At 40.3% G+C, this 26,219-nt stretch overlaps 1 protein-coding gene across 3 annotated transcripts in view; it reads right to left on the bottom strand.

The window, feature by feature from the left end:
- Positions 1-26,219, bottom strand: part of GALNT9 (polypeptide N-acetylgalactosaminyltransferase 9) — a 155,646-nt gene that overhangs the window by 16,537 nt on the left and 112,890 nt on the right. For all 3 annotated transcript variants that reach the window (XM_026859670.1, XM_026859671.1, XM_026859672.1), the window contains one exon: positions 2,081-2,266. In XM_026859670.1, the coding sequence (XP_026715471.1) occupies positions 2,081-2,266 (186 nt within the window). The remainder of the gene's footprint in view (positions 1-2,080; positions 2,267-26,219) is intronic.

The following is a 26,219-nucleotide window of genomic DNA, read 5'->3' as shown; positions in this document are numbered from 1 at the left end:
GCTCCTGAAGGTTATAGGAATATGATCTTGCAGATGTGTCCGAAGATCACATTATGCACAGACCCTCCACAACTTGTGAAAAAGACGGTTTGAGTTATGAAAGGGTTCACTTGGATGGGTTTGGGTAGGGGAGAACAACATGCCTACACAACTGGAGAGCAGCAAGTTGAGCAGCTATGAAAATGCTGCGCTTGCTTCCGTATCAGCTGCAGTCATCACGTGTGGCTACAGGTGAAGGTACAAGGACGAGCTGTCCACAGAATGTGGTACGTGGATGTATCCTTTTTAACCAAGCAGCAAGGTTTCTAGTTCTCCTGCAGGTTTTTCTTATGGCTTGTAACAGCAGAGTACTTCTTAGTCATCTAGACTGCACACCACAGTGGAACAACTCTGCGAATGCTAACACTAGCTTCCTTTTCCTGAGAGCTAATGGGGTTATTTTTTATGATGCACATTTTATCAATCAATTTCTTTTATGTAAAGAAAATTTTAATGTTCAGTACTTCTGCTGATTTTATGTCTCTTAATGTAGATGTGCCTGGGTTTTTTTTAAAGCAGTGCTGTATAACTCAGTGCAGAAAACTACATCAATAAGTAATCTCAGAGATATTAAAGGAAATCATGTTTTGGTGTAAATGTTTATTTAAATATCTCATCTTTTCTCAGAATTCATTTGCAGATGGCTTCAAGCAAACAAATTTACCAAGATTACTTGTTCATCTCCTATTTGAAACCAGCCATTTTATCAAATGGATGCAGACAGGGCCAAAATGCCCCTAAAAACTTAGACGGACACTGCTCTGTCTTTGTCCTATCATGGAAATCTTGTGTGGAAAAGAAGTTATGCAGTATTGCCATTTGTTAAGGCAAAATAATTCTCTGCAATTATTTCTCATGTCAAAAGAAGTCACCAAAACACATCTACATAGAGACAGTGCCCAATACTGAACAGCAGTAAGGGAAATTCAGATATGTGTGCACTTCTGACATACTCAGATATCACTTGGAGAAGAATGAAATATTGCTCCTTTAGGTATATGCATTTTCAAAACTACAACAGGAATGAACAAAAATGGGTTTTGATATATTTCCTAGGTACCAAAGTACAAGTAGATATTTAGGGGACAGACTAAATCCAAGGAAGTCTGTGACAAGACTCCCATGACTCTGACGGACTATGTCATAACTGAATATTCACAGAGACACTGCGAGGTTGGCATCTTTTCCCGTTCTGATAGGAACATTCCTGTTTCCATTTACTTCAATCTGCTCTGGACAAACTCTTCATATAAGGATAACTAAACCATCATTTCCTACTGATCAGACTATGCTTCCCCTCAGCTGTTCTCCCTTTGCCCCTTCACATGAATAATTTGTATGCAAATACCACTAAAGAATACAGCAGCAGTCAGCTTCCACCTGACTGGGACATAACATATATCTCTTCTCTTCAAGAATTATGCTCAGTGGAGATGTAGCATGTGATACAGTTACAGAATAAAGTGATAAATTGAACCTACAGTTTATCTAATATTTATATTACATGGATTCCTAGAGGTCCCCACCTGCCATCTACAATTTGTACGCGCAGTAAGAAACAGAATGTGTCCACATTGCAACTCAGCCTGTAGACAATAAAGCTAGTTAATGTGCGATTCTTTTATCACATACTTTGTTTTTTATGCTGGTGAGGCCTACTGAGTCTCACAATGAATGATGATATTTATTTATGGACATTTCTGTAGTCCTCACCACTGTAGCATATGAACACCTCAAAGCTTAATGGCATCCCAAATTAACGACTACTTCTGAGGAAGCACATAAACCTGAAACATCGTGCTCTAGTTAAATTATAAATCTGTGCCACTGCTCCTAAGCGTACAACAAAACTTACACTGAGGAAGCAAGTTTATACGGCAGAACTCTCTGTATTAAGCACACACCAGCATGAAAGCACCCGTCCCCCTAAGCTTAGCTGACTTTGTACAACCGTAGCAATACCCTTCACCTCAGAGGGCTAACTAGGAGCAGCCATCCACGGTTCTGCCTCTGGTCGGGAGAGCGCGTGACCTGTACTCACTGCCATGGGGATGTTCCACGCCATGTAAACATGCGACTTGAAATCATCCATCCAGACCTCGGCCGCCCGCAGGGCGTTGCGCTTTGCATAGTAATCGATGTCGTTGTTGTAGGGTTTCTTTGTGCGTTCAATATGTGCCACGCGAGAACAGGGTAACACCTCCATGCTTCCTCCACACTGCCAGACCTGGGAGAGTTGGGGCAAAAAACAATTACATGATTATTATTTTTTCTCTTATTTCTTTTTTTTTTTTTTTAATTTCTTTTTTTAAGGTAACAAAATTACTTCTTTTCAGATGCTCTAAGTAGACTTTTCCCTAGTCAGAGATGGGTACTATTAAATGATTCAGAATGATTGCTCGATTTACCTGCTCTGGGGGTGAAACTCCTCTCTCTGCACATTGACTATAGATCAGTCCAAGGTGAATGCAGCTGGGCTGTGTTAGGTATGTAAGTTTAGATGCCATAAAGCTTCAAGTCCTTCCCCATAATGTCACTGTTCTTGGAATCATTAGGCAGAAGATAATTTATAAGGTGGTAACCTCTTATCATAGGGACTAATTTAACTTAGTGCTTGTTACTGAAACTTCCACAAAAATCACTTGTATCATCTGGATGTGTTTGGCACTGTATACACCGGGGGGTACTGTATCAGCTCTCCAAATCAACTAACAAACTTTTAATTGTTTAAATGTGACTGCCAGAAAAATCTGATACACATCTAGCGTACATAAGTGTTTCAGGTGACCTATTGCACACCAGAGCCTTTTACGTGGGGATTTGAACATTACCTTTGGGAAAGAGAAGGAAACAAATTACCCACATGCACAATACCAACAGGAAAAAAAGCACATGAAAACACACTTATTTTCTCATTATGGAAACTAAGACTTTGATTGTGAGTCAGTTAATTATTCTTTTCTTTTTCTAATCTAGCCCCAGTAGGCTTCACCGATTTTCAGCGCAGCAATTCTCCCTTCACAAACACACTTTGCTCTACCTTCATCAGTAAGAAACAAGCACCGGCTCACCTGGTCCCATGGAAATTTTACCCAAGAATAAAGACACAAGTGTTAGCACAGGATGTCTTGGTGAATCTGGACATTAACCAAAACTTGGATTTATTTAGCAACAACAGGGGTTACTGCCACACTTGGCAGCAGATGTGAGCACAGCAAATGCATTTCTCACTCGGTGCTCCTACATCCTCTCAGCTGCTCGCTGCCAGGCAGTGAGGAAAGGAGAAACCTTGGGTGTAACTATTCTCTACACCTTTACCTGCAGGCCGGTCACATGAGCAGCAATAAATGACCACTTATCTCTCTATCCCTGAGCTGAAGATCGATAACAGGGGCTGAGTGGAGTCACTACCACCCAGCCTTCCCAGACACCACTGTACCCACACTGTGCAATTTTTTCCTGTTGATTATTTAGTGTCTGAACTCTGTGGTGGGAAACAAAGAGGACTTGTCTCTCTGAATCAGAGACCTGGAGTGATGCAGGGTGAGTGAAGCTTATGTGTTTCAGTTCCCTCAGGTCTGTACCTAGTACTATAGTCTAGCTGAAAGAAATGAAAGATTAAAATATAAGCAATAATCCATTACTTTCCAAGGTTGTCTTTTACTGAACATAAGATGCTCTCCAAAACAATACTGAGGCAGTTCTCCACCTAACCTGCCTTCCCAGGAACAAAGATAAATTGCTTCTGAAGTGGCAGATGAAATAATCTTCTCCAGTTTGGTTTTTTGTTTTTTTGTTGTTTTTTTTTTTTAATACTTACCTTAATACTTAGGTAATATTTATTTGCTGCTTTCCAAACAGTTCTGTAGTAAATCACTGGCCACTGGAATTTACATGTGATAAACGAAAGATACCTAAAAACACACTGCTCGTAGATTTGGACTGACATATGCTGAGGGTTTCCAGTGCAAAGGGGAACATCACAAAAAAGAAAGGAATTAATTGATTTTTATGATCAGAAGGGGAAATGAGCAGTACACTCTAGCATACTGCTATTTGCCCAATCCATCCTGGAAGTCGCTATTTAATGCACGGCACATTTTGCTTTCTTTTGATATGGCTAATGACCTTGTAATTTTTATTTATATATTTTGGTAGCAAGGGCAAATACATTATCTGAGTGATAGATTTATTTCCTTCAAATGCTAGCGTTTGTGCAAACCTGGAGAGGAAAAAGTACTAACTGCAATATTAAATGAAACAGTTTAGCTCATCTCTAAATTCAACACAAACAGTTATTTATCAGTGATAAATTCTCCTCAGATAAAATCCACAGGGAATTCAGACACCTGGCTTTGAAGAAAACACAACAGAAAAAGGCAGCAGCAGCCTCAGGCCAGATAATGTTCACCCTGTCAGCCAGGATCCTCAGTGCTCAGCAGTCAGCATGAGTTTGCAGTGCGGTGTGACCACCCCGTCTGCAGTCCTCTAGATTGCTTTACATTTACGTTCAGTAACCTCTTGCCTCTACCCCTCAGCCCCGTTTTGCTCTTTAAGGAGGCAAAATCTGCTGAAGAAGGGGAAGGACAGATGGAAGGGAAGGGTCAGGAATGTTCAAGAAAATCTTGCTTCATATGAAGATGATGATTTACCCCAGATGACTTGCTTTTTCTGGGAATACACAACTTCTAACACCAGTCGGGACTGTTTTCCTGGATAAGGATGGGATTTCCAATCCCAGAGAACTGGATGTACAGCACTGGGGGTGAGGAGGCAGTTAGTCACGTATCACCAGGCATACATCATCGCACCACTATTTCCCTATATCCCAGATAAATGCCACAGCTGCTTGACTATGGGTCATTTCTCTTCAGGCCAGACAAGGTCTCCTGTTTCATTTCATAAGGATTAGTCGCTGTTCAATGGAGCACAGACATGACTCTATCCCCACACCCTTTCAGTGCACTGCTAAGTATGGAGTGAAGCTCGTGCCCTTTCCCTTTCGAGCCCAGTGATTACTAAAGGAGTTTCAGTAGTAGAACCAAATATGTGCACCCAAAACTGGAAAAGATCCCAGTAGTTCAAAGCAGTCATGTGAGATTTAGATGAAGACATGTGTCCGATTCAAGAGGATGAGGAGGTTTAGCAGCACCTTCTCCCCGCCTGACACAGAACTGGAAGACAGTGGTTCAGAAAACCATTGCCTGTCTGACTAACTACAAGAACTCTCTGAAGTACAATGAAGGATGAAAGAACGAGGGAAGTTTTACTGCATAAGACAGAGAAGAGGGAGGTGAATCGGTAGTTACCCCTGAAACTGGTTAATTCTCCTTCTCTTTTCATCCTCAGAACTGTATTTAATGATACATTTTAACAGTACTAAACAATCCATTTCTTTCCACATCTATGAAATTCTGCCTGAAAAAGAATTACATGCATCTATACAGCATTTATCCAGCAGAGTTCTTAAAGTGCCTTACTACGGGAAGCAAACTATTTCTACCTGTGAGCATAAAATGATGCGCAAGTCCCTCTGAACTGATGTGTTTCAGGCAATCAGAGGAAACCAACTTCCATACCTATGACTTATCTCCTGCAATAACAACACATTTCCAATCCAAGTTATTTGTCTCATACTGAGTTGCCAACATTAAATGTGTGTTTCAAGAACATGGAAGTGGAACGGTCCCTCTGAACCACTCCTTACAAGGGTGTGTATCACCGGAAAGCACACTCAGCTGCCTTCTCCCCATGAAGAGGCAAAGCCCCAATACTAAGCTTTGTTCGTGGTCTCACAGCATGCGTTTACCAAACCTGTATTGCGGGGCAACAGGCTGCACTGAAGGTAAGGTAGGTACAGGCTCAAAAGATGCCCTGGGCTGGGCACAGAAGTAGCTCCAGCATCGTCATCAGCAAAGCAAACAGGTTTCTGCTGTGTGTGCTCCTCGTACTCAGTGCAGCTGCTACAGCCCAGGGACTTGGCATTGCCTCTGTGAGCATCACACTGTGCAACGTTTTAAGACATGATCAAGTAATTCCAAGAGACACTCAATTTATTTGCTAATTGTAGTTAATTTCTAATTTTCGTATTGCTCTTTAGGCTGCTATAAACAAAACTGATAGCAATATAAATGTTACCATAACTGTGTTACCTTAGCATTTTTACTGCTAATTATCTCAATCAACTTTTCTATAAACAGGCACATTAAGTATTAAGAAGAACAAGTACCCACATCATGGGTAAATTACAAACTGAGTGATAATGTTCGTGGTTTGCACCACAATGATTTACTGGCACTAATTATTAGCTATTCCTGTACACCTGAGATACAGCTGTCCTACAGAAAAGTGTTTACCATGTATTATACAGTAGTCAACCCGACATCATATTCCATGTATCAAATTAAAACTGAGAGGAGACGGTGTCTTGTCTACCATGACTCAAACTGTGCATCACCAAAGTTCTCCGAATGCAGTTTGGGTACATGATTTAGGCAGGCTAATAAGTTGTTAAGCTTTCACCCTTGCCAAACGAGAAGAAATTTTTTGAGGAAATACATTTTTCCACAATTATTTGTTGCTGAAGGTTCAAACTACCATTTTTAATAGGATTTTTAAAAAATAATGGTTTCCTCAAAAAGATTCCAAAAAGGTCTTAAAATGACTGTCTTTTATTTGGATGAAATTATTAGGAAGTACAGTTTCAAAAAGAAAAAGACAACACTTCTGACCAAAATCTAGGTATTGGGAATGAGGAAAAGAGGGGAAGCAAAGTGAAGTGTAAATTTCCATCAAATCAATTGGCCAGTTTCATGAAAAGAAAACCCAACACAGTTTCTTATCTAAAAAAAAAATATAAAGTCAAACAACAAGCCTGGTCACTGCTGAAGCCGGACGTAGAGCTGGCTGGACTGCTGGGCTAATCAATTCCTGAGTCATGGCAATATATAGAGAGAGAACATCGCTGACATGGTCTCCAGCTCTGCAGGTGAGACCTATTTCCAACAGCATCGTGCCCTGCTGAGTGAATGTCAGAGCTCAAAAACATTATGGGATTTAATATTCAGGTGAGGTATTTGAACAGGGCAGCTGCAGCTCCCAAGGTGCTCACACTGATTACGGGGAGGGCTCTTCACAGAGACTCGGTGCTCTGTAAATTGAAAAGCACTCCACACTACCTTCAGCCATTCTGTTTTTTGAAAATACATGTTTACTGACTAATGAGTGAAATGATTCATGCCAAAAATGGCAATGAAATGTCAATATTTTACAGCACGCTTTTAGGAGTGTAAAGAGAAAGGTGTGCCTGCCATCTACAAGTAACTAATACTAGAGATTAGTCATTGTTTCAGTCAAAACCCCCAAACATGTATGTACGTACGACATTTTGTACATTAAGCCAACGGTATAGGGTTATTTAATTTGCTACAAATGATGTCAGTAAAAGCAAAATCAGTGCATAAAAATAAAACTGGCATTAGTATGAAGGCATAGCTGAAGAAACGGTTAACTCTCTCAACTTAGAAAACTTAAGACTGGAAAGAAAGATCATGATCCTTAAGAACTTTGTATCCTGCTGTGAATTTTGCAGTTTAAATATCTTGGTGCTCAGTGAGAGGGAAAAATAAAAGTTTCAGACTCTCTGTTGCAACTATTTTTCCCATCAAATATACCTTTGATTCAAGCAGCTGGAGAGATTAGGTATCCAAGGTCATGTAATAGTAGAAAGGAGACTTCAGTGTGTGGGGGTTTGCTTCCAGATAATGACCCTTTGCTAACAATTTCACAGTCTCTTTTAATGGACACACTGTTTCTGTGCACTGGTCTAAAAACTGCACGTGTAGAGATGCCAAAGCACCTCCACCACAGAGCGAAGCAGGCATCTTCAACAATGGCCTCCACCTCTTTTAAAACCAGCTGAGTAAGCATTGGCTCACTTTTCCAAAAGGGAGCTGGGTTTAGTTCTGCTCTCTAATAATATAGAAAATCAAGCAAATAATGAAATTTGCAATAATCTGAGCCCATTTTTCACAGCCAGCTCTCTGGAGGTGGTGCCAGAAGGGACTATTACTGTACCACAGCAGCTTTGTGCTTTATCTGTGTCCAAGAACTCACAGACATTTCAGTGGTCATTTGCTGAAAGGAATAATCAGAGTCTACATCTTCTAGCAGCAAGAAAATGGAAAGAATAGCCTTCAAAACATGTATGTGGCAGCAGGGTCCCCTCATTTCTAATGTGCCCAGCAGAGCATGTTAGCTGGCATTTCTGCAATAGGTTCTGCCAGAGGCATCACTTCAGAGGTGGATGTTCAGCATACCCTGAAATGAAACCCTTATGCTAGAACTGGACTCTGATGTTTTATAAAACCAGTTCTGAACTCTACCTGAGCAGCACTTCATAGAAGTAGCCTTTCAGATTTCAGACTTTCTTCTCTGTGTGAATGCAACAGAAGAGATGGAGGAGTTTTTAAAGCAGCTCAGATATCCCTGGTTTATGCCATCCTAGCGTGGGAATTCTTAAAAGTCAGGGATCTCAGGTTTCCTTCAATTTTCAAAGCAAAGCCTACCAAAGACAGATGTCTTCTAGACTACCCACACACACCTACAGCAGGACTGGAAAAGATTTTCCTATCATGAAAGAATTTCCACATGTTTCAGAAATTTTGCTGACCTAAATTGTCAAGAATAACATCAATCTTAAACGTTTTCACTAGTTAAAACACAGGGTTTTTTGTTACCTCCACCTTCTTCCCAGAAAAACCTACTACCAAAATGTTTTTCTTGAACTAAATCACTGATGATTTTCAGAAGATCTGTTTGGTGTTAAAAGCTTCTTTAATATAAGCATATTTCAACCTGAAAGATCAGTTTAAACTGAAAGCCCAAACCTTTGTTGCAAAAATGGAAAACCACAATCTTCTGACAATGTTTTAAAAAAAAAAAAAAGCTATTTGCTCTCATTTGGAAATTTTGCCAAAGTGCAGCCTTTTACATAGAAATATTTTTGGTTTAATTTATCAGCTAGAAAAGCATCAAAAACCTGCCCATCAAACTTTAAGGAGGCCAGTGAGCTTGAAGTCCTTCTCAGAGTGCATGTGGCCTGAAGATAAAGATGCCTTAAATCACTGCAGCAGACTGTCTGAATGGCAGGATGTGATCGAGTGCTTTAATGGTGGTTCCTCAAGGTAAAAAAAGTCTAAGTACTTTCTGGTAAAAGTTGCAATACCTGAAGGGGAGGAAGACACACAACCCAAGTAGTAAATTCACAACAGCAAGCATCACTGGGGCCTTCTCGGCTCCTTTAACACCCTTGTGTAAAATAAAATCTATGCGTACAGCAAAATTACAGGGAAATTCCTACTCTGAAGAAGTCAAACTGAAACATCACTCTTAACATTAAAAGCATGCATAGGAGGATGATGCTATAGCTTTGGCCTCTCTCTCCAACCGGTCTCAGACCAATAAGGCCTAAATCAGAAAAGGTTCTTCACGTAAATTTGTAACATGACAATAAGATCTTTCCCCATCCGAAACACAGAAGCTCTCTAGGTACCCTGCAGTCTTTAATGGATGTGGCAACTCCTCTAGTGCCCACTCTACAAACAAGAAATTAGCATGAATATAACACGCTTCTGGTTCTTGCATCTCAGATATTGACAATTTACACAGTTCACTGAAAACTGGTTTTTCAAAGTAATTTATCGCCCGACATTTCTTTTTTTTTTTTCTAACAGGGTTTTATGAATATTCTTTCTTCGATGTATTCCCATTGCTGACTAGAGAGACATATTTAATCAGATGTGCTAGATAAACCGTTCTCTTTCTGCTTTTCACTTCACATAGGAAGCTGTTAGAAACTAGGGAGCTGTCATAATCAAACATGTCATATGGAAAAATTAATCACGTGGTCTCGTTTTGTTCGTCAACTACATTTTTATCATCATCTTTAAAGGCAGCCATAATTATGGTTTTAAAGTCCCAGCTCTCATTTCTCAAAATAGCCTGTGCTATTTAATGGTGCACTTACAGAGCAAAAAATCTTTCCATGCTGGGACAAAAGGGCTTACATCAGAGAGAATTTCAGTTGCCAAAAAAAGAATTGAAAAAAAGGATGAAATCACATCTTGAGATCCACAGGTCATACATTTTGACAAAGATTTCAGGATAAACTTCTGATCAATGCTGCCAAATTACAGGACCAAAAAGGGCCCTTCCTTGACTGATCATGATATTGTCTCTATTACAGTCCCTGCCTTTTTGGTTTCGACTCCTGCTAACAGCAGTTTATAGATAATCTGCTAATAGCAGACATATAGGGAGTGTGACAAAATCTTACACATAAAAAAGAATTCTGTCACTAGGATAGTCTTAACGTAGGTGTGTAAATACCCAGCCCCCACTGCTCGTGCTGCCCTGGAAGGCTGGGAACACGCAGCACAGTTCGTGGACTATTGATTTTGGATAGTTGAATTTCACTTGGGGCTCTCCTCATGTTTTTTTCCCTGGCTCATATAGCATGAATTTAATTTGAAAACAGAAGCATAGATACATAGATTAGAGCAGATGCAGCCATACAAGTCTTTAGTATTTGTTTGGCACTAGTACTATCTATAATTATTATTATTATTATTTCATTTGCCTCGATAATGAATACTTGGAATCTAGCTGCTTTTCCCAAAACTACTACCAAACAGAGTTCAAGGGTGTGTTGTTAGATTCTCTTGGAGAGTCACCTAACGTGTGGTTTCACGGCAGATTCAGAACAGCACCTTTTCTTTGTAGGAACATAAAACAATTGTTTCACAGATACTTGATTAGCCTTCAAAATTAGTCAGAATTGATTTGAGCTTGATTGGAGATTTTTAAATTCCTCTGGTGGCTCTTCAGCAACAAATTTAGAGGTTGTCCTTCACATATTTCTTAGAGGTTACACAGAACCTCAAGCTAGCAAAGATCTCAGAAGTGACAATAGTGAGAAGATAAAACCCTTATGTTAACCCTCTTACAGAAGAAAATAGATAAGCGTGAAGAAATTGAAACATGTTCTAGAGAAACTCGCACTCAGCAGCTGCTATCTTGCTGTAAAGATAAACTTTGTGTGTAAAGAACTAAGTCCGATAAATTAATAGAATGGTTGGTACGGGAGAGAGAAGATAGGATTTAAAATTATATTAACAATGTCCCATATACTTTAACCACTAATCTGATCTCCATAAACCCACTTCTGCGCAATTTTTACAAAGGATATTGCACCTTTGAAAAAAGCGTGTCTAGGGAAGAAGTTGATTATTTTACATGTGAAGTAGAATTCCCGTCTGCAAGGAAAATTTCAGACTCTCTGAAACATCTTGGTGATGGGGAATGGAAATTGCAAAAAATCTTCCGAGAAACAAGAGCAGACTGGTACCACATATAGGCTAGCTGCACTGTGCAACACTGCATAGGCCATGCTTTACATATGGATTTCAGATATGCATTAACTGGGATGGCAAAGACTAAAATAGCACTCCAAACCAAGGTAGTTCAGGAATTCTTGATTGCCGCCAGGAAAGTTCAGCCGTAACTGCAGTGATGCTGGTCAAAGACCACCTGCCCTGGTAAGGCTGTTTCCTGGGGAGCTGGTGAGAGGGCTTAACAGACAAGCGGAGCATGGCAGGAGTTAAGCACAAGGCCAGAATTATGACAAAATGCAGCCAGGTCAGTACTCAACAAAATGTCGGGACAGCCTACACAGATACCAGCCTTCCACCACTGGGCTCTGGAGCCTGCTCCTCATTCCTGATCCTAAGCTCCCAGGATTCACATGGCTGCAAAGCAGAGCCTGCTTCTGGTGATCATGACACCTACCTACCAGCACAAGTTCCCCTGACGCCTGCTTGCTCTGGGCAGCTGCCCGAGAGAGGCATCAGGAGGAGAATTATCCAGAGACTCCGCTGATCCTGACGGACCCAGCCGCAGTGCTGTACCGTGTGCCATGCAGGGGACAGCAGCTCACCCCTCAGGTGGAGGCATGATGTCAGCATGTCGCTCAGGGGGAAAATGGCAGGAAAGATGATCTGTTAGTTCCAGGAGGCTCTAGGGGAGCAGAATTTTGGGAGATGGCAGTTTAAGAGGTAATAACAAAGCAGGCAATGTCACAGCATGGCGTATAGCAACCATTGGTACGTTCTGTACTGTGCCCTTAGACGCAGAAGAGCACTGTTTATCTGCCATCAACCTCACTGACATCATTGCCTAGGGACGGCATTAGGGTCTGACAGGAGAGGAAGCACTGAGGACTGGGAAGAAAGGACAGCCTATCCAAGGGCAAGTTTTTAATTTTCAAAGACTTGTTTTTCTTAGCAAATGAATGTATGTTAGCACCTCAAAACCCTGCAGGAGATGTTAACAGCTCCTATCACATAAATGACAGGCTTAGAGAAGAGGTTGGTTTGAGACATAGCCTTAAACTTCACAGAGTAGAGACAGTAACTCTCTCCAAATCTTCCTCAACTCTGAAAGAAGCTGCAGATATCTTCTGGTCTAATACCAGATATGTTGGTTTTTGCAAGCTCAAATTATTTTTCCTTGTATAAAGTAAATGTAATTTGGTTTAGTAATTTAGTTTGGTAATTTTCCCAGGCAGATGCATCTCATAACATATTCTTTAAGAACGCATTTGATGAGAATAATTTTCTGCCTTCTTACAAATTTACTCAACTTTTTTCCAAATCAATAGAACGGCTGTCTGTCATCTCTGCAAATCTGTCAGCACCGATACTGTTTGTACTGCAACTGTTAAAATTCAACAAATTGGCCTTGGAAAAATACAATCCACATGGGATACATGAAACAGCATTAAAGACCAGCCCGTCATCCTTTTTCCTCACTTCTCACTCATGTGATTGTTTTAGGTTGTTTCTTCTCACTTATCCCAAAAGACCATAAAGAAAATCTCCCTCTAAATTCAGGTCTCAGCAAGGAATAGAGACATATGTACATTAAGCTTACATCAGAAAATCTGCAGCTGAACTCCTACAACATTTAAGTTCTTAGGAAAATACCTGTTTGGCCAGACTCTGAGCTTTACTAACCTGCACCAAACCACCAAATATTTCTGACTAGTCAATTCAGATGCTACTCCTGAAACACAAGAACCAGCATACTAGCTGCCATAGCCCAGTGCTCACTTGGGCACTACTTAAAAGAGGCTCAGGACTAGATCAGCTGAGCACAGCAGCAGTCCAAACCAGGCTGAAGGACCCTGTCACATGCCAGAATATTAGCGAGAGCACTGAAGGTCAGAGTAGGGATGCCTTGCTTGACATGTGTAGGCATTCACACAACACTTCCATAAAAGTCTCCCGAAAAGTACAGAACTCACAGACAACAGAACTGGGGAACTTTCTAAAAAACATCACTTATAAAATAACTGCATTGACCACACTTGTCACTGCTGTCTCAATTCCCACTAATATATGTCAAGATTAGTATATTCCTCAATCATTCAGCTACTCGATCATTACCTGAACAAACTGAGAGGCATTCAATCTATTAACCATGCCGATACTTGGGGTATGGCTTTCTAAACCTTTGACTTTCGATTGGAAAGTCTTACCTAAAAATAGGAACTGGCACTTAGTCGTTATATGCCTTTGGCCCATTAGTAGTTTCATTCCACTGAGGTTTACAAGGCTCTGTATTAACAAAGATCGCTCCTTCTGATAACGTTATCAGGGCACTGTGCTTTTGATCTGAAGCCAGTTCTACCCTTGCCCTAGCCAGGGCTGTCACCCATGGACACCGTTCCTTCAGAAATCAACTTTTCTTCAAGAAACTCATCTCCTCAGTGGGAAAAAAGTGGTGAGTATAGAAGACCAGATCCTGTCACATGAACTAGTTTAAACACATCTCTGAGACAGAGCTAAAGCCAAAGATTCTAATATTTAGATGGGGTTTGTATGCACCTCGTTTAGGTTCAGGTTTGGGCTTTGGATCTGCGGCCAAATGAGAAGAGCCTCTTGAGATTTTGAGGGGAAGAGTTGTTTTATGTTTCAAACTCCTTCCCATTTTAATATAGTATCTCAGGTGAACAGGGATTATTTCCTCTGAGTTAACTAAATCAAAAATTGGACCTCCAACCCAGAGCAAAATTAAAAGCCTTTTCCAAAGCCAGGTCCTAGAATTAAAACACCCACACTTAAAACTGCTGGGGTTGCTCTATTCATAACACCAATTTTCAAATTTAAACTTTTTGAACTTAGAAAGAACACAATAGAAAAAAAATATATACAGCAAGTTTGGAGTCACATACGTCAGTGCATGTGGCAGCTGAATTACAGAATCACAGAATGGCTGAAGGTGGAAGGGACCTCTGGAGGTCATCTGGTCCAACCCCTCCCCACCTAGAGCCAATGGCCCAGGACCACATCCCAGCAGCTTTTGAATATCTCCAACCATGGAGAGTCTACCACCTCTCTGGGCAACCTCTCAACATTGTCTCAACAGTCCCATTTCAATTAACTCTCTTCAAAATGGCAAATGAAATGGTTTTCACACTATTTAGGGTGCCTATCCTCATATGTTTGGGACATAAACTACTTCTGACTTTGCAGAAAGGACAGTCAGCAAGCATGTAACCCAAAGGCACCTTTTCTAGCAGGCAGGCAAACACGTTAGCCTAAAACTAGGCAGAACCTCTCAGAGCATCTCCCTCCAACTGTTACCTAAGCTAAGCCAGGATGAAAGTAAAAGGCAAAAGTTGTTTAACTTTCTTTTTTTCCCTCAAAGTGAGTTCTCAGCTTTCTTGTGTAATACCATTAGTTCACATTTTCGGTCTTTTGCTAAAGTAGTAATACTTATTGTGTGTTCAACCTTCACTAAGGAGATGAAAAATGATAAAATGCTTCCTGGCATTTTAGCTGAGACCACAGGGAGGAAGAATAAAGAGCGGAATTTACTGATGCTTCCATTAGAATAAAGTCATTCTTGAATAAGAAAATATTGAAACAGACTGTCTAATGGAGTGATCACAAAAGGTCTTTTCAAAGGACCCTAAGTGGAGTCATCTGCATTTGTTTTCTCTTTCCACAACAACCCCTTAAATGATCTTTGCATATTGTCTGCACTAAATCCTGCAGGGTTGCTATTTCATTTTAAAGAAAAAAGCTTTTAGGCTGCAAGGGATTCATTCAGTGAGAGCTATTATGCTTATTGTGACGCTGCTGCAGAGCCAAGGGATTTACTATATGCTCATTAGATCCTGCTTTGTTCCAAAACAATCTTTTACAATGCAAATTTTAGCATGCTGATCTACTTAGAATAACACTTTCAAAAAAAGGCTATTAAAGTAAAAGCTTCTTCTAATGCAGGAACACTACAAACTCAGATTAATTACTAATATTTTAGACCATGAAGACATCCAGTGTATCAGCTTAAATTCAGCTTTGAACATGGCTATGAGAAGTCACAAGGACTCAGTGTTATGGGTACAAAGCAGGACTGTAGATGGTCACTGAGCTCAGAGGCCGCAGTATAAAGCCATCATGGGTGAGGGACATTTGTCAGTTGGCTTCTTGGTCACCAGCGTACAAAAGACTTGATTTGTTCAAGTGCTGGCAACTGAATCATCTAGGCAGTGGAGAAGCCTCACCAGCAGAGACATCCATGTAGCTAAGGAAGCTATGTGAGGTGAGAGGTGCAAGTTCTCCACAGCCCTGCCACATAACCAGTGGCAGGGCCGACAACAAAAGGGAAAGAAAGCATGGCAAATGTAGCTGGAAAAAATAGCAGAAGTGAGCAGAAGCAATTCAGTGAGTTCTGGTGCTGGATGTTCATTACTCAGGGAGCTGTGACTGGTTCCATCTCTTGGGAGCGCTCTTTAAATTCATGTTTGGCAGCTGTGACCTGTAGAGGTATTGATGATGTGGGATGCACTCTTGTTTTTCAAAGCATTAATTCTATCTTGTTCCTCCTCTATGACCTTCCCAAGGGAGCGGTTGTATGAACACAGAACGATGAATATTATCATCTAGGAGATATACCTGATAGCTCATTCTTAATAGTTCTATAAATCTCACTAAGTCTTAGTGCTTTAAGTGTACAGCAGAGATAATACTGCTGTAAGGAACAGTGTGAGCCCATCTCTCATAAGTACAGAAACCAGCCAGCCTAGTGACACTATATTAAAGCATTCTCTCTTGTACTCTGATTAGCAGAACTCAAGCTGGAGGTAGAATTTATACTGAAAACTGATCTCTAGTAGAACAATTAATAAAATATCAGAGGTGAGCAATAAAGAAAAAAAAAAAAATCTCCCTGGCAGAAGTACTAACAAATCATTATAGCAATTCCAGACATTCTTTCCCACACATCCATTCTAAATCAAATCAGAAAACTAAAGATGCAATTTATATTAAAAAACCCACAAATCATCACCTGCTTATACTGGACAAGTTCATCTGGTGGGAATAAGCACCTGCTCACTAAACTAACATATGATTATTGAATTCAGATGATGTCCTGTTTTACACAGTAAGCGCCAAATCCTTAATAAACATAACATGCAGATGTGTGAGCATGGCTTTCAATGAATGTTTATTTACTTCAGATGAGAAACCCATGATTAAGATTCTCCTCCCTGGGAAAATGTAACCAGTGCTATAGGAAGGTGTAGGAGGAGGAGACTTGCCCATAAAAACCTGGAATACGCTACCAGTAAGGTAAGGAGAAAGTCACACCTGATTTAGACTAAATCCAACACCAAAACAAGTCTCTGAAAAACATGTCTCTGACTTACACTGCCCTTTTGCCCAGGCAGATACCCTTGGCAGCTGCCTGAGTTTCAAGAACTCAAAAAAAATGCAAGAAAAAAACCTGGTGAGTCTTGTTACAACACACTTTGACCTCACCTTTCTGACTAAAGGACAGTTCATGTCTGGAACAATTTTTTGATACCTTAGAAGAAAGGCACAAAGATGGAGAATAGGAACTTTAACAGAAGAAAGTGCTATTATGTTCTAGTTGTTCTCTCTGCTTAAATGCTTTACTGCTACTATTAATGGACAGATAATAACATTAATCATATGCTGTGACATGACTGACAAACCGAGGTATTTTATATGAACAGATTGCTTAGTACGTCACCTAAGGAGCTGGTAAAGGGATGCAATTTGGGTAAAACATAGAATGAAAAGTCTGTTCGTGATTTTGATGGACAACTCCCTAAAGAATCTCCAAATCCTAGGACTGCAAGGTAGGCAGTCACATTTGTAGATTTGTTGCCTCTCCAGGGAAATCTGAAGTGAGGTGTGTCACCAGACTCAGCCTCATACTCCTCTTTTCATTTCATTACTTCAGGACCAGTTATTTCCAGTTACAAAGATTTAGACTAAGACTTGCTTCGGTTCACAAATTCTTTTGTTTGGAGGATAGTTTTTTGTTGTTCTGTTGTATAATAAAACCAGCAGAAAGGTATTGATTGTGACATATAAAAAGAGTTTGCTAGGCATGCTTTTATTCCTTAAACTAGATAGGACACACTCCATCTAGCATAAGAATATGAAAATACACATACACATCTGGCAGTACTTTTCCCAAGAGCTAAAATTTTCCTCACAATTGAACACTGTAAATATTAGCTTCAGCTTATTGGGAAGATAGTGTCCTGTATTATTAAAGTGCTGAGCAAATAAGGGATGTTCTTTGTTTGCAAGAGATTTCTAGAAGTTAAATATATATGTATACAGATATGGTTTCAAATTGAACCAAATGTGTGCTTGGCATTTCAAGGTGTTTGACAACTCAAAATATGGGAAGAAAGTTCATTTCAGATCAAGCAAAATATTTTGTTCCCAACAACATCCGAAAATATCCTTTTTTGAGAATGTAATTTTTAAAAAGGTTTAATGGATTCTCTTTTCTTAACAGATTAATTCAGATTTTTTTTTGTTGCCAAATCTGTACTTTTTTTTCAAAAAACTATTTGGGAAGTTACTGTCCCATTATAGACTAAAGAAAATTAGCTGACCACAAAGAAAATGACATTTACCTTTTGCCTTTTTATGGCTTCCTTAAGTAATTCATCATAATTCTTCACTCAAAGGCTTGGAACCCAAACACCAAATTTCTGCTGTGACCAGATTTTCAAACCCCTTCAATTAGAGACAGTCTTGAAAAGAAACCATCTAGAAGAAAGCTTGTATTTTGAGACAAGTCTATGTTCTCCATCCTGGATTTACCACCTTCATGCTAAACCAAAGAGAAAGGTAATCTACAGATAATAGAATTTCACCTAAGTTCACCTCTTGTTCTCCTTCCCTGTGTCAGGCAGCCTCATGCTGAACCACACAGGGACATCTATCACACTGGGAATCCGCAGCAGCTCTGTCCCTGCCCTTGGAGACAGCTGTAAGACAGAGCCTAGCAGAGGTTAGAAATGTTTTGTATCATCCTTCCTTGCTCTCATGCAAGGACTTTCATCCTGACATCTAAGTGATTAGCAGACACCCACTGTGAGCAGGGAGAACTGTATCCCCATTTCATAAGCTAAGAAATGAAAATGGATGGGTTTCATGCCACCTCTTGATGACTCTGTTCTTATAAAACTCATTGCCTCCAAGTGTCTTAGCATGTAAAAGGTAAGAACAACTAGGGTGTGGTAGATGGAGTTCAGAGAATACTTTGACAACTTGGTCATATGGCGTGCTCATCCCTCCCCCTCAATCCTGCCCTTATTTATCCTTCCTTGGTCCACTACAGAATTTGGCCCCTCTGCATTTCACACACCGCTAGATGTTGAAAGCGATGACAATGCAAATGTGCATTCACAAACATGGCACTGCTGGACTTGTGTCTAACAGAGAATCCTGGAGTCAGTTATATATAGCACAGGCACGAAATACAGATATCAGCACAAAACTGACCTCAAAAGAATGTCAGATGTGACCAGAAAAGTACTGATTTAGAAAATACACAGTTTACTTAATGACCTATGGCATTTTGTGTTTCCAGACCGTTGTGATAGTTTTACTTCAAAAGATATACTTCAACTACAGCTTGGCTGAAAGAAAGAAATAAAAACCACCTCTCTGTTACTCCAGTAATTTTTTATTTCTGGAGAATGGTAGTAGTCATTAAACACTACTTTCCTTCATTAAAGTCTGGATTTCCAAGAACTGAAAGGGACAGTACCACAGGATTAAGTAATTCTTTCATCACATGGCTGATGTGTTTTATCCCTGCTGGGTCACAAGTGCTCTTCATTTACCAAGCTCCAGGTTTTATCTATTTATTTGTGGAGCCTTTGTTGTAAACATTTTGGGTTGCGAAAGAAAGATTCAAGAGTCTTTCCTACTTTTATTTTCAACCTAAAATACAATTCTGTTTTAAAAAGCCTTTTTTGATGAAATGGGATGGATGATAAGAAAACAATTACAGGAGCTGCATTGCTTTGCCTATCATCTCTAAGAAAATCTGAAAAAAAATATAGCTCTACATCATTTTTATGAAGGCACTTTTCTGGACTTTCAGTTCATTTAATTTTACCCTGGAGCATCTTTGCTGTGAGTAACATGGAATACAATCCACTTGTCTGTCCCGTTGCCTCTAAATAATCTCTTTCTATCTTCTCTTGGAGCCAGGCTGTCACAAGCAGCGTAATACCTCTACAGAGATGAAATAAGACAAAAGCAATAACCACAGCCAAGGCCCCCGGGGATTTCTTCCCTAGCTCCAACTACAGTGTCCACTGTATCAAAATCCTGCCTTGTTGCCCTGTGTCAATGTTTACATGCTCTGCTGCTTCTACCACTCGCATTTTCAGAGGAATTCCAGCCTTATCATCTGCTTTGTCAGGTGATGTCAACAACTATTTCCTTTCCACATTTCCCTGTCACTGCCACCTTCTGCCAACAAACTCTGGTCACAGCCTCTGCTCTATGACTGAACTGTGCTGACCAATTCCATTATTATATACAAGATGCTGTGTTTAAAAAAATGATTAAAGTGCCCCATAACATGGCAGGAGAATGGGCTCTGTGGCTGCTTGTGTCCCCTTGCTGAGACTAAACTGCAGGTTATGTGGTTTGTTTTGGCCAGGCCAGGTGGAGACCTTATCCCAGAGGCATGTGCATGAGTCCTGTTCATCCCCTCTGCCCTCCATATTCTCCCATTCCCAAAAGATTACCACGGCTTGAGCTGGTCATGCAACTGCCCTGTAATCTGGATAAATTATAATTCCAAATTATACAGTCTAGTTTAAACAATAATAGGAGCTGCAACCCTGTATCATTTTTGACAGATTTGGGAAGACTAAGTACGCAGCTGAGGTTTAAGGGGATGACAATCTCTGTTTCAGGATGAAGACAAAGAGGAGGCAATATTTTTTTTACCTAGCTTTGCTGGAAACAAAATGCCTGACTATAATTTATGTTGGCATGAACCTGTTAAAGGGTGAAATTCAGTTTTTTAAATGAGGAGTACTGTGGCTGTTAATGTGACAGCAGTTATGGAAGCTTCAATCACATCCAGATGCATTTTAGAGATAAAATTTTAGAGATAAAATACCAGAAGCATTTTAGAGATCCCCTGAAAGATGGACATGGACAGAAAGAAATATTTCCTCCCATCTGCCATAGAACAAAAATTGGATATAGGGAAATAAAATGTATTCAAAGTCACATCTGAACCTACGGCAGAGATAGAAATGAACTCGGTTTACCAATTTTTAGGCTAGTGCTTTAGCTGAAGGATTATCCTAATGCAATGAGTTATGGTCAGTCTATGGGCTCTGCACAGAACAGACAGAGAGTTTTTACTCATTAGCAGATCTCTGCAGGATTTCTGTCCAAGAAACATCAGTTCTGCCCCATATTTCAAAATTTGTGTTCAATCTAGTTTTCCTCATCTTTATTATTTTTGAAAAGAAATTCTCCTTGGCACTCTTGACAGGAATCAGGAGCTGAGAAACACTGGCAGCCCCAGGTGAGTCAGGATGCGTGAGCAAGGACAGTGCTCCTGCGAATACAGAGCTGCCCCAGGAGCTGCCCAGAGGAGCCCCTGGGCTCCCCAGAGCCACGCACAGGTCAGCTGCTGAGGAACGTGATTGAGCGAGAGACCAGGCAGATTCTGAGAAGCCAAATCAAATAAATAGTCTCTGTGGAATAGGATGAATGTAATGAATCACTGCCTTCCAGTTAAGAAATACCCTCTTAATTTTTTTTACCAGTGTAGTTTAACTGGGATCCTCCTCCCTGATTAGAGTCAGCAATTATTGATGGTCCCCAGAAAACAGGCTAATAAATGCACATGCTGACAGATAGATAAAAGTTATGAGAATAAAAAGTCACTGTTCTTAAAGATGTCTAAATACTGTCTCCCAATATCTGCAACAATTGATGTCAAAATGCCTTGGGGAGGGCTCAGTGGCACCATCTGCTCCTTGGAGAGAACGTGTCGTATACATTCCATGTCTACCTGCATTCATGCGCAGTGACAGGCGACACAGCCGAGTGGAGCATCTAAAGGAGGTAGGCAGAGATCACGAAAAACTCTGCAGGTAAACCTGACCCATACCTGCACTTGTCAAAGTGTTCAAACTTCACGTGCAATAAAGTTTGTGCAATTGGACCAAGAAAATGTACTTGTCTTCTTCTGACAAATTAACTGTATTTCACTAGTGTTCCTTCTAAATAGCATAAGCGTGTTTTTAAATCTCAAAAATATGCCATACAGTGAGATTTAAGAAGAGAGAAGTTCAAGAGACAGTTTGATAACTACCTGCATGGGAAGAAATTCCTGGTCCTAGCTCTTTACTGCAGCAGAAAAAGACATAATAAAACCTGATAACTGGTAGCTGATGCTAGAGAGATTCTGACTTCAGAATAAATTGGGGTTTTTTTTAAACAATAAAGATAATTAAATACAGAACATCTTACAGGCTTTCTGTGGCAAATTCTCTATTACTTCATGGTTTTTTGCAGTGAGGCTGGGCATCTTCTAAAACCTACCAAAAAACTCAAACAGAAATTATGGGGCTGTGTAAGCTGCTGGGTCAGGATCTTGGCCCTCCATTAGCCAGTTTAATTAAAGAAGCCTGCTAGAAGTTGGGGGATTTAATTGCATATCAATTCTTGCATATCAAATTTACAAAGTATTGTGGAGAAACAAAATACCATGGCTCAGAAGAAAGTCTGACAATTGGCAAACTCTATTTCTCCGATTTTTATACATTATATAAGATTTTTATGTATTAAAAATTAATCATTCAAGCTTCCTAGACTGGACTCAATCCAGCCTAATGATCCTTTGATGCAGAATTAGAATTTCTTCAAACAATGTTTCTTTCCTTAAATTTCTCAACCCACAATGATTATAACTACAGGTGGAGATTAATAACTCCTTCACAAGGGGAAAAACAATGAATACATCGTGCATCACTTCCTTGTAATCCAAGACACAATAGAACAGCATCTTCTTCTGCTTGTAATCACTAAGGTTGTGCAGTAAATCAGAAGTTCTCAAGCAGAACAAACTTAATGCCCTTGAGAGCAGTAGAGTCATGGGGTTTTATTAATAAACTCAAGAACAGGCAGCAAGCAACAGCTACTACTAAATAGGCACCATGGCCAGAACTGAGCGACAAAACTTCAGAAGCAAGTGTTCTGTAAATGTCTTCCTCAAATAAAAAGTGGAAACTTTATTTTTCAGCTAGCCCTTGAGGACAGTTATCATATGATGCTAAGGTTTTAAAAAACAAAACCAAGCAAGCAGCAGAGTTCCTGGGAAAAGGCCAAGTGTAGTGTGTCTCTCCCAAATCCACTCTCTACACAGCCGAGCAAAGCCACCTCCCAGCCCCTGTCAGGGTGATGGCACAGGCCTCCGAGGAGCTCCGCGGTGTCTCTGGAGGGCAGCCCTGAGACACCCCCCTGCAGCATCCCCCCGAGACATCCCCCAGACACCTGCTTCACGCACTCGGTTGAGCTCTGACGGCAGCTCCCGGCGCAGCTGCGCTGCAGCCTCTGGGACACAGCGGGCTCGGGACGCAGCATCCTGGTGGATCCATGACCCTCAGCATCGACCATTCACAGGAGCTCCCCAACCGCTGTAGAGGCAGACATAGAGATTTCCCTCGTATCCCTGGGTGCATTATCTCAACTCGGACCTTACTTCTAAACTACTTCCCGTTTCCAATCATTAGATCGCATTTTGCCTTTGTCTACTGACGGAAAGAAAACTCTGCTACTAGAAATCTTCTTTTATATCCTTTGAGATCATTAGGAAATCACTTCTTGCCTTTGCTGCTGATGCAGAATGGCATTACTGATGACAGAAATGCAATTTGCAATTGCCTGTAGTTCCAGATCCAGCCAAGCACTCGACTGCTTGCTTAACTATACAGCTCTGTTATTCCATTGGCTATCGCAGGACCATCACACAGCTAAAATTAAATGCCTATTTAAGTGCCTTGTAGGTTTCTGGCTTGTTAACAATTCACCGCCAATACCTCAACCCACTTAGACTGTCGCTCTTCCTCAATTGTAGTGGTTCTCTGATGTTAGCTGGAGTTTAAAAACTCCTTTTAACTCCAGGTTGGACAAGTAAATGTGCTTCTGAAAACACCCATGAGAAGACCTACTGCAGAACCTGCTATCTTTCCTACTTACTCAATTTTCATAACAGAACTGTACATCACACTTATCTCATTAGCAGTCATCACCTCAGGCAGTACATACAATGTGGGTGGGTTTTCTTTTTTCTGATTACCTAGGAAGTCTTGCTGTCTCTAATTTTTTATGAATCTCATGAATTGCCACTGAAATCTTTATGGCTACAGTAGCTTGGAATGTAATGCTCTGAACCAATTTTATACCCAATAAAACAATTTAATACCTAATAAACTTTATGAAGAAAGTGGCACATTTCTAAGTAGTGCCTCTTGGTAATGAAATCAAACTAAAGATGCCTGAGGGAGAAAAGCTCCATGTCTGTGAGTAGCAGCCTTGGGTAAGTGCTGACACCTAGGGTGGACATCACAAAACCAACCAGTACAATTTGGTTGTCCTGCCAGTTTTGGCAAAGCTGTAGCAATGGGTCCATCAACGAAGAACTACTAATCCTTATCACAGCATACTAACGCAGGTAAGGAAGGAAAGTCAAAATGCGCTGAACTAAAGTGAAGAAGCAAGCAGAGCTCCTGTAACTGTCCGACTGACAGGTTTGCTTTGGATGAATTTCCCAAAGGCACATATTGCTCTTCCTCAGAACAGTGAAGTTGGAAAAAGTGCAGAAGCAGTCTCTCACCTTTCTAGTTCAGCCAAAGCTTGAAAATGCTGATGTGTGAAAGTGGGATTTAATTTTAAGAACTTTCTGAAGCACTCAGATGTTAACTTCCACAGTTCTGTGAAGAGATGGTTTTTGGATGTCATTTTAACAGAGACTAGTGTAAGCCACCCCCAAGATTAAATCAGCACTCTCGAAAACATAACTTCAGTTTGGAGAACAGAATCTCATCCTTTCGCTCCTCAGAGCAGCTTGTAAGAGATCTAATCAAATAATTATAGTATGCTTTAGCTAGAAGGGTAAGGAAGAAAAACCATGTATGTGAATGAAAAGAGAATAGGTCACAATAGTAGCAATGACTTATGAGGGTTATTTCTCACATCTGAAAGCCCAATAACTCACAAGTACCCCAACCATAAGTAAATTATGAGTCTTTTGTGCAAGTAAAATTCTCCATTATGCACCTAGTCTGATGCACTGTAACCATTTGTCTGTCTTCACAAAACCATAAGGAATGTTTCAAAGGGAACTTCTAAAGCCAACAGAGGGTAAAAGGCATCCTTGTCTGTGAAAATGCCCTACATCCCCTATTTTCTTCTATTTTTTTCCTTTGGTATCTTTCATACAACAAGTCTAAACTGTACTCTCAGCTTGGCTGTTGTAAATTTACAATCAAGCCACTGACTGAAGTGAAGTTAGTCTGAAACTGTACCAGCCTAAAGGCAGCAGCTGGTCACAAGAACAGCTTTTGTGTATTACAGATGTGCTGCTCTCCCTGATTTGTTATCACAACTGGACCCAGTAATACTCTGTGTTTACAGCATATTAAAAAAAAAAAAAAAAAAAAATTGTATATTTCTGCATGTTTGTCTTGCAGACCTCTTGGAATTGTTTAGATGATGTCCTCAGCTTTGTAGTGAGAGGCTTCATATTTCTAAACTTATCTTAAATAAAAGAAGCTTAAAAATGAAATTTTGCACTATTTTTATCTTACAGAGAAGTTGTATTCTAGAGGATGATCCTGGACTGTCAGAGAAACAGTACAGATAATAGACTTTAACTCCATTTCTCAGTTTCTCAACTGACACCTTCAGGCTTTGAAGAAAAAGCCCTCATTGATGTAATGACTGTATAGAAGTAGGGACCTCTGAGTGACCCTCATTCCGGGGAGAAAACTGCTTCATCTCTATTTCTGACCAGCCTCAAAAGTCAAATGCAAACAGCAGGCCATGAGATATGTTCTCAAAAATGAAGTGGAAGATGCCAGCCCTGGCTCTTCACTCCAGCTCTGGATACCACAATTAAAGCCAATTTGTGGCCCTGAGATACTCAGTCTGGGTTGAGTATCTGAAGTCTGTGTTTTATACTATGGTAACAAAATTTGAACATTTCCCCTCCTGCTCATATCCTGCTCCATCATCCATGTCTCCTTTGCAAAAGAAAAATTATGAAAGAGACAGGTGAACTTTTGCATAGCCTTTGTACCCATGAAGAACGGCACATAGAATCAGAATCATTTATGTTAGAAAAGACCTTTGAGTTCACCGTGCTACACAACTTTTTTTTTAAATCTTCCACTTATTTCAGGGCTACTATGCATTTTATTGTGAATGTGAAGTGTGGAAAGTCATGCTAATTATGGCTGTGGTATAACAAGTGAGGTGAATAAACTGGGACCCTATGACAGAAATGGGAAATCCATCTCAGCACAGAACATACCTGCTTGATTCTTGCAGCAGCACAGGAGCTGTGAGTCCTCTGGCAGGCAACAATCTGTAACATCCTTAAATACATACACAGCTTGAAGCATTTCCCTGGCATGAGCGGGAACTTAAAAACTGTGCTCAAAACCCTTTGTTATCCTGGGATGGAATTAAATCTGTGCTTCCCTGGATGCTATTACATCTTTGCGTGAAGGATCT

The sequence above is a fragment of the Athene cunicularia genome, assembly GCF_003259725.1.
Source record: "Athene cunicularia isolate RWA chromosome 15 unlocalized genomic scaffold, athCun1 chr15_part1, whole genome shotgun sequence".
Taxonomy (NCBI): Eukaryota; Metazoa; Chordata; class Aves; order Strigiformes; family Strigidae; genus Athene; species Athene cunicularia.
The sequence above is the reverse complement of the archived record's forward strand: the minus strand, read 5'-3'. Positions and strand labels throughout refer to the sequence as shown.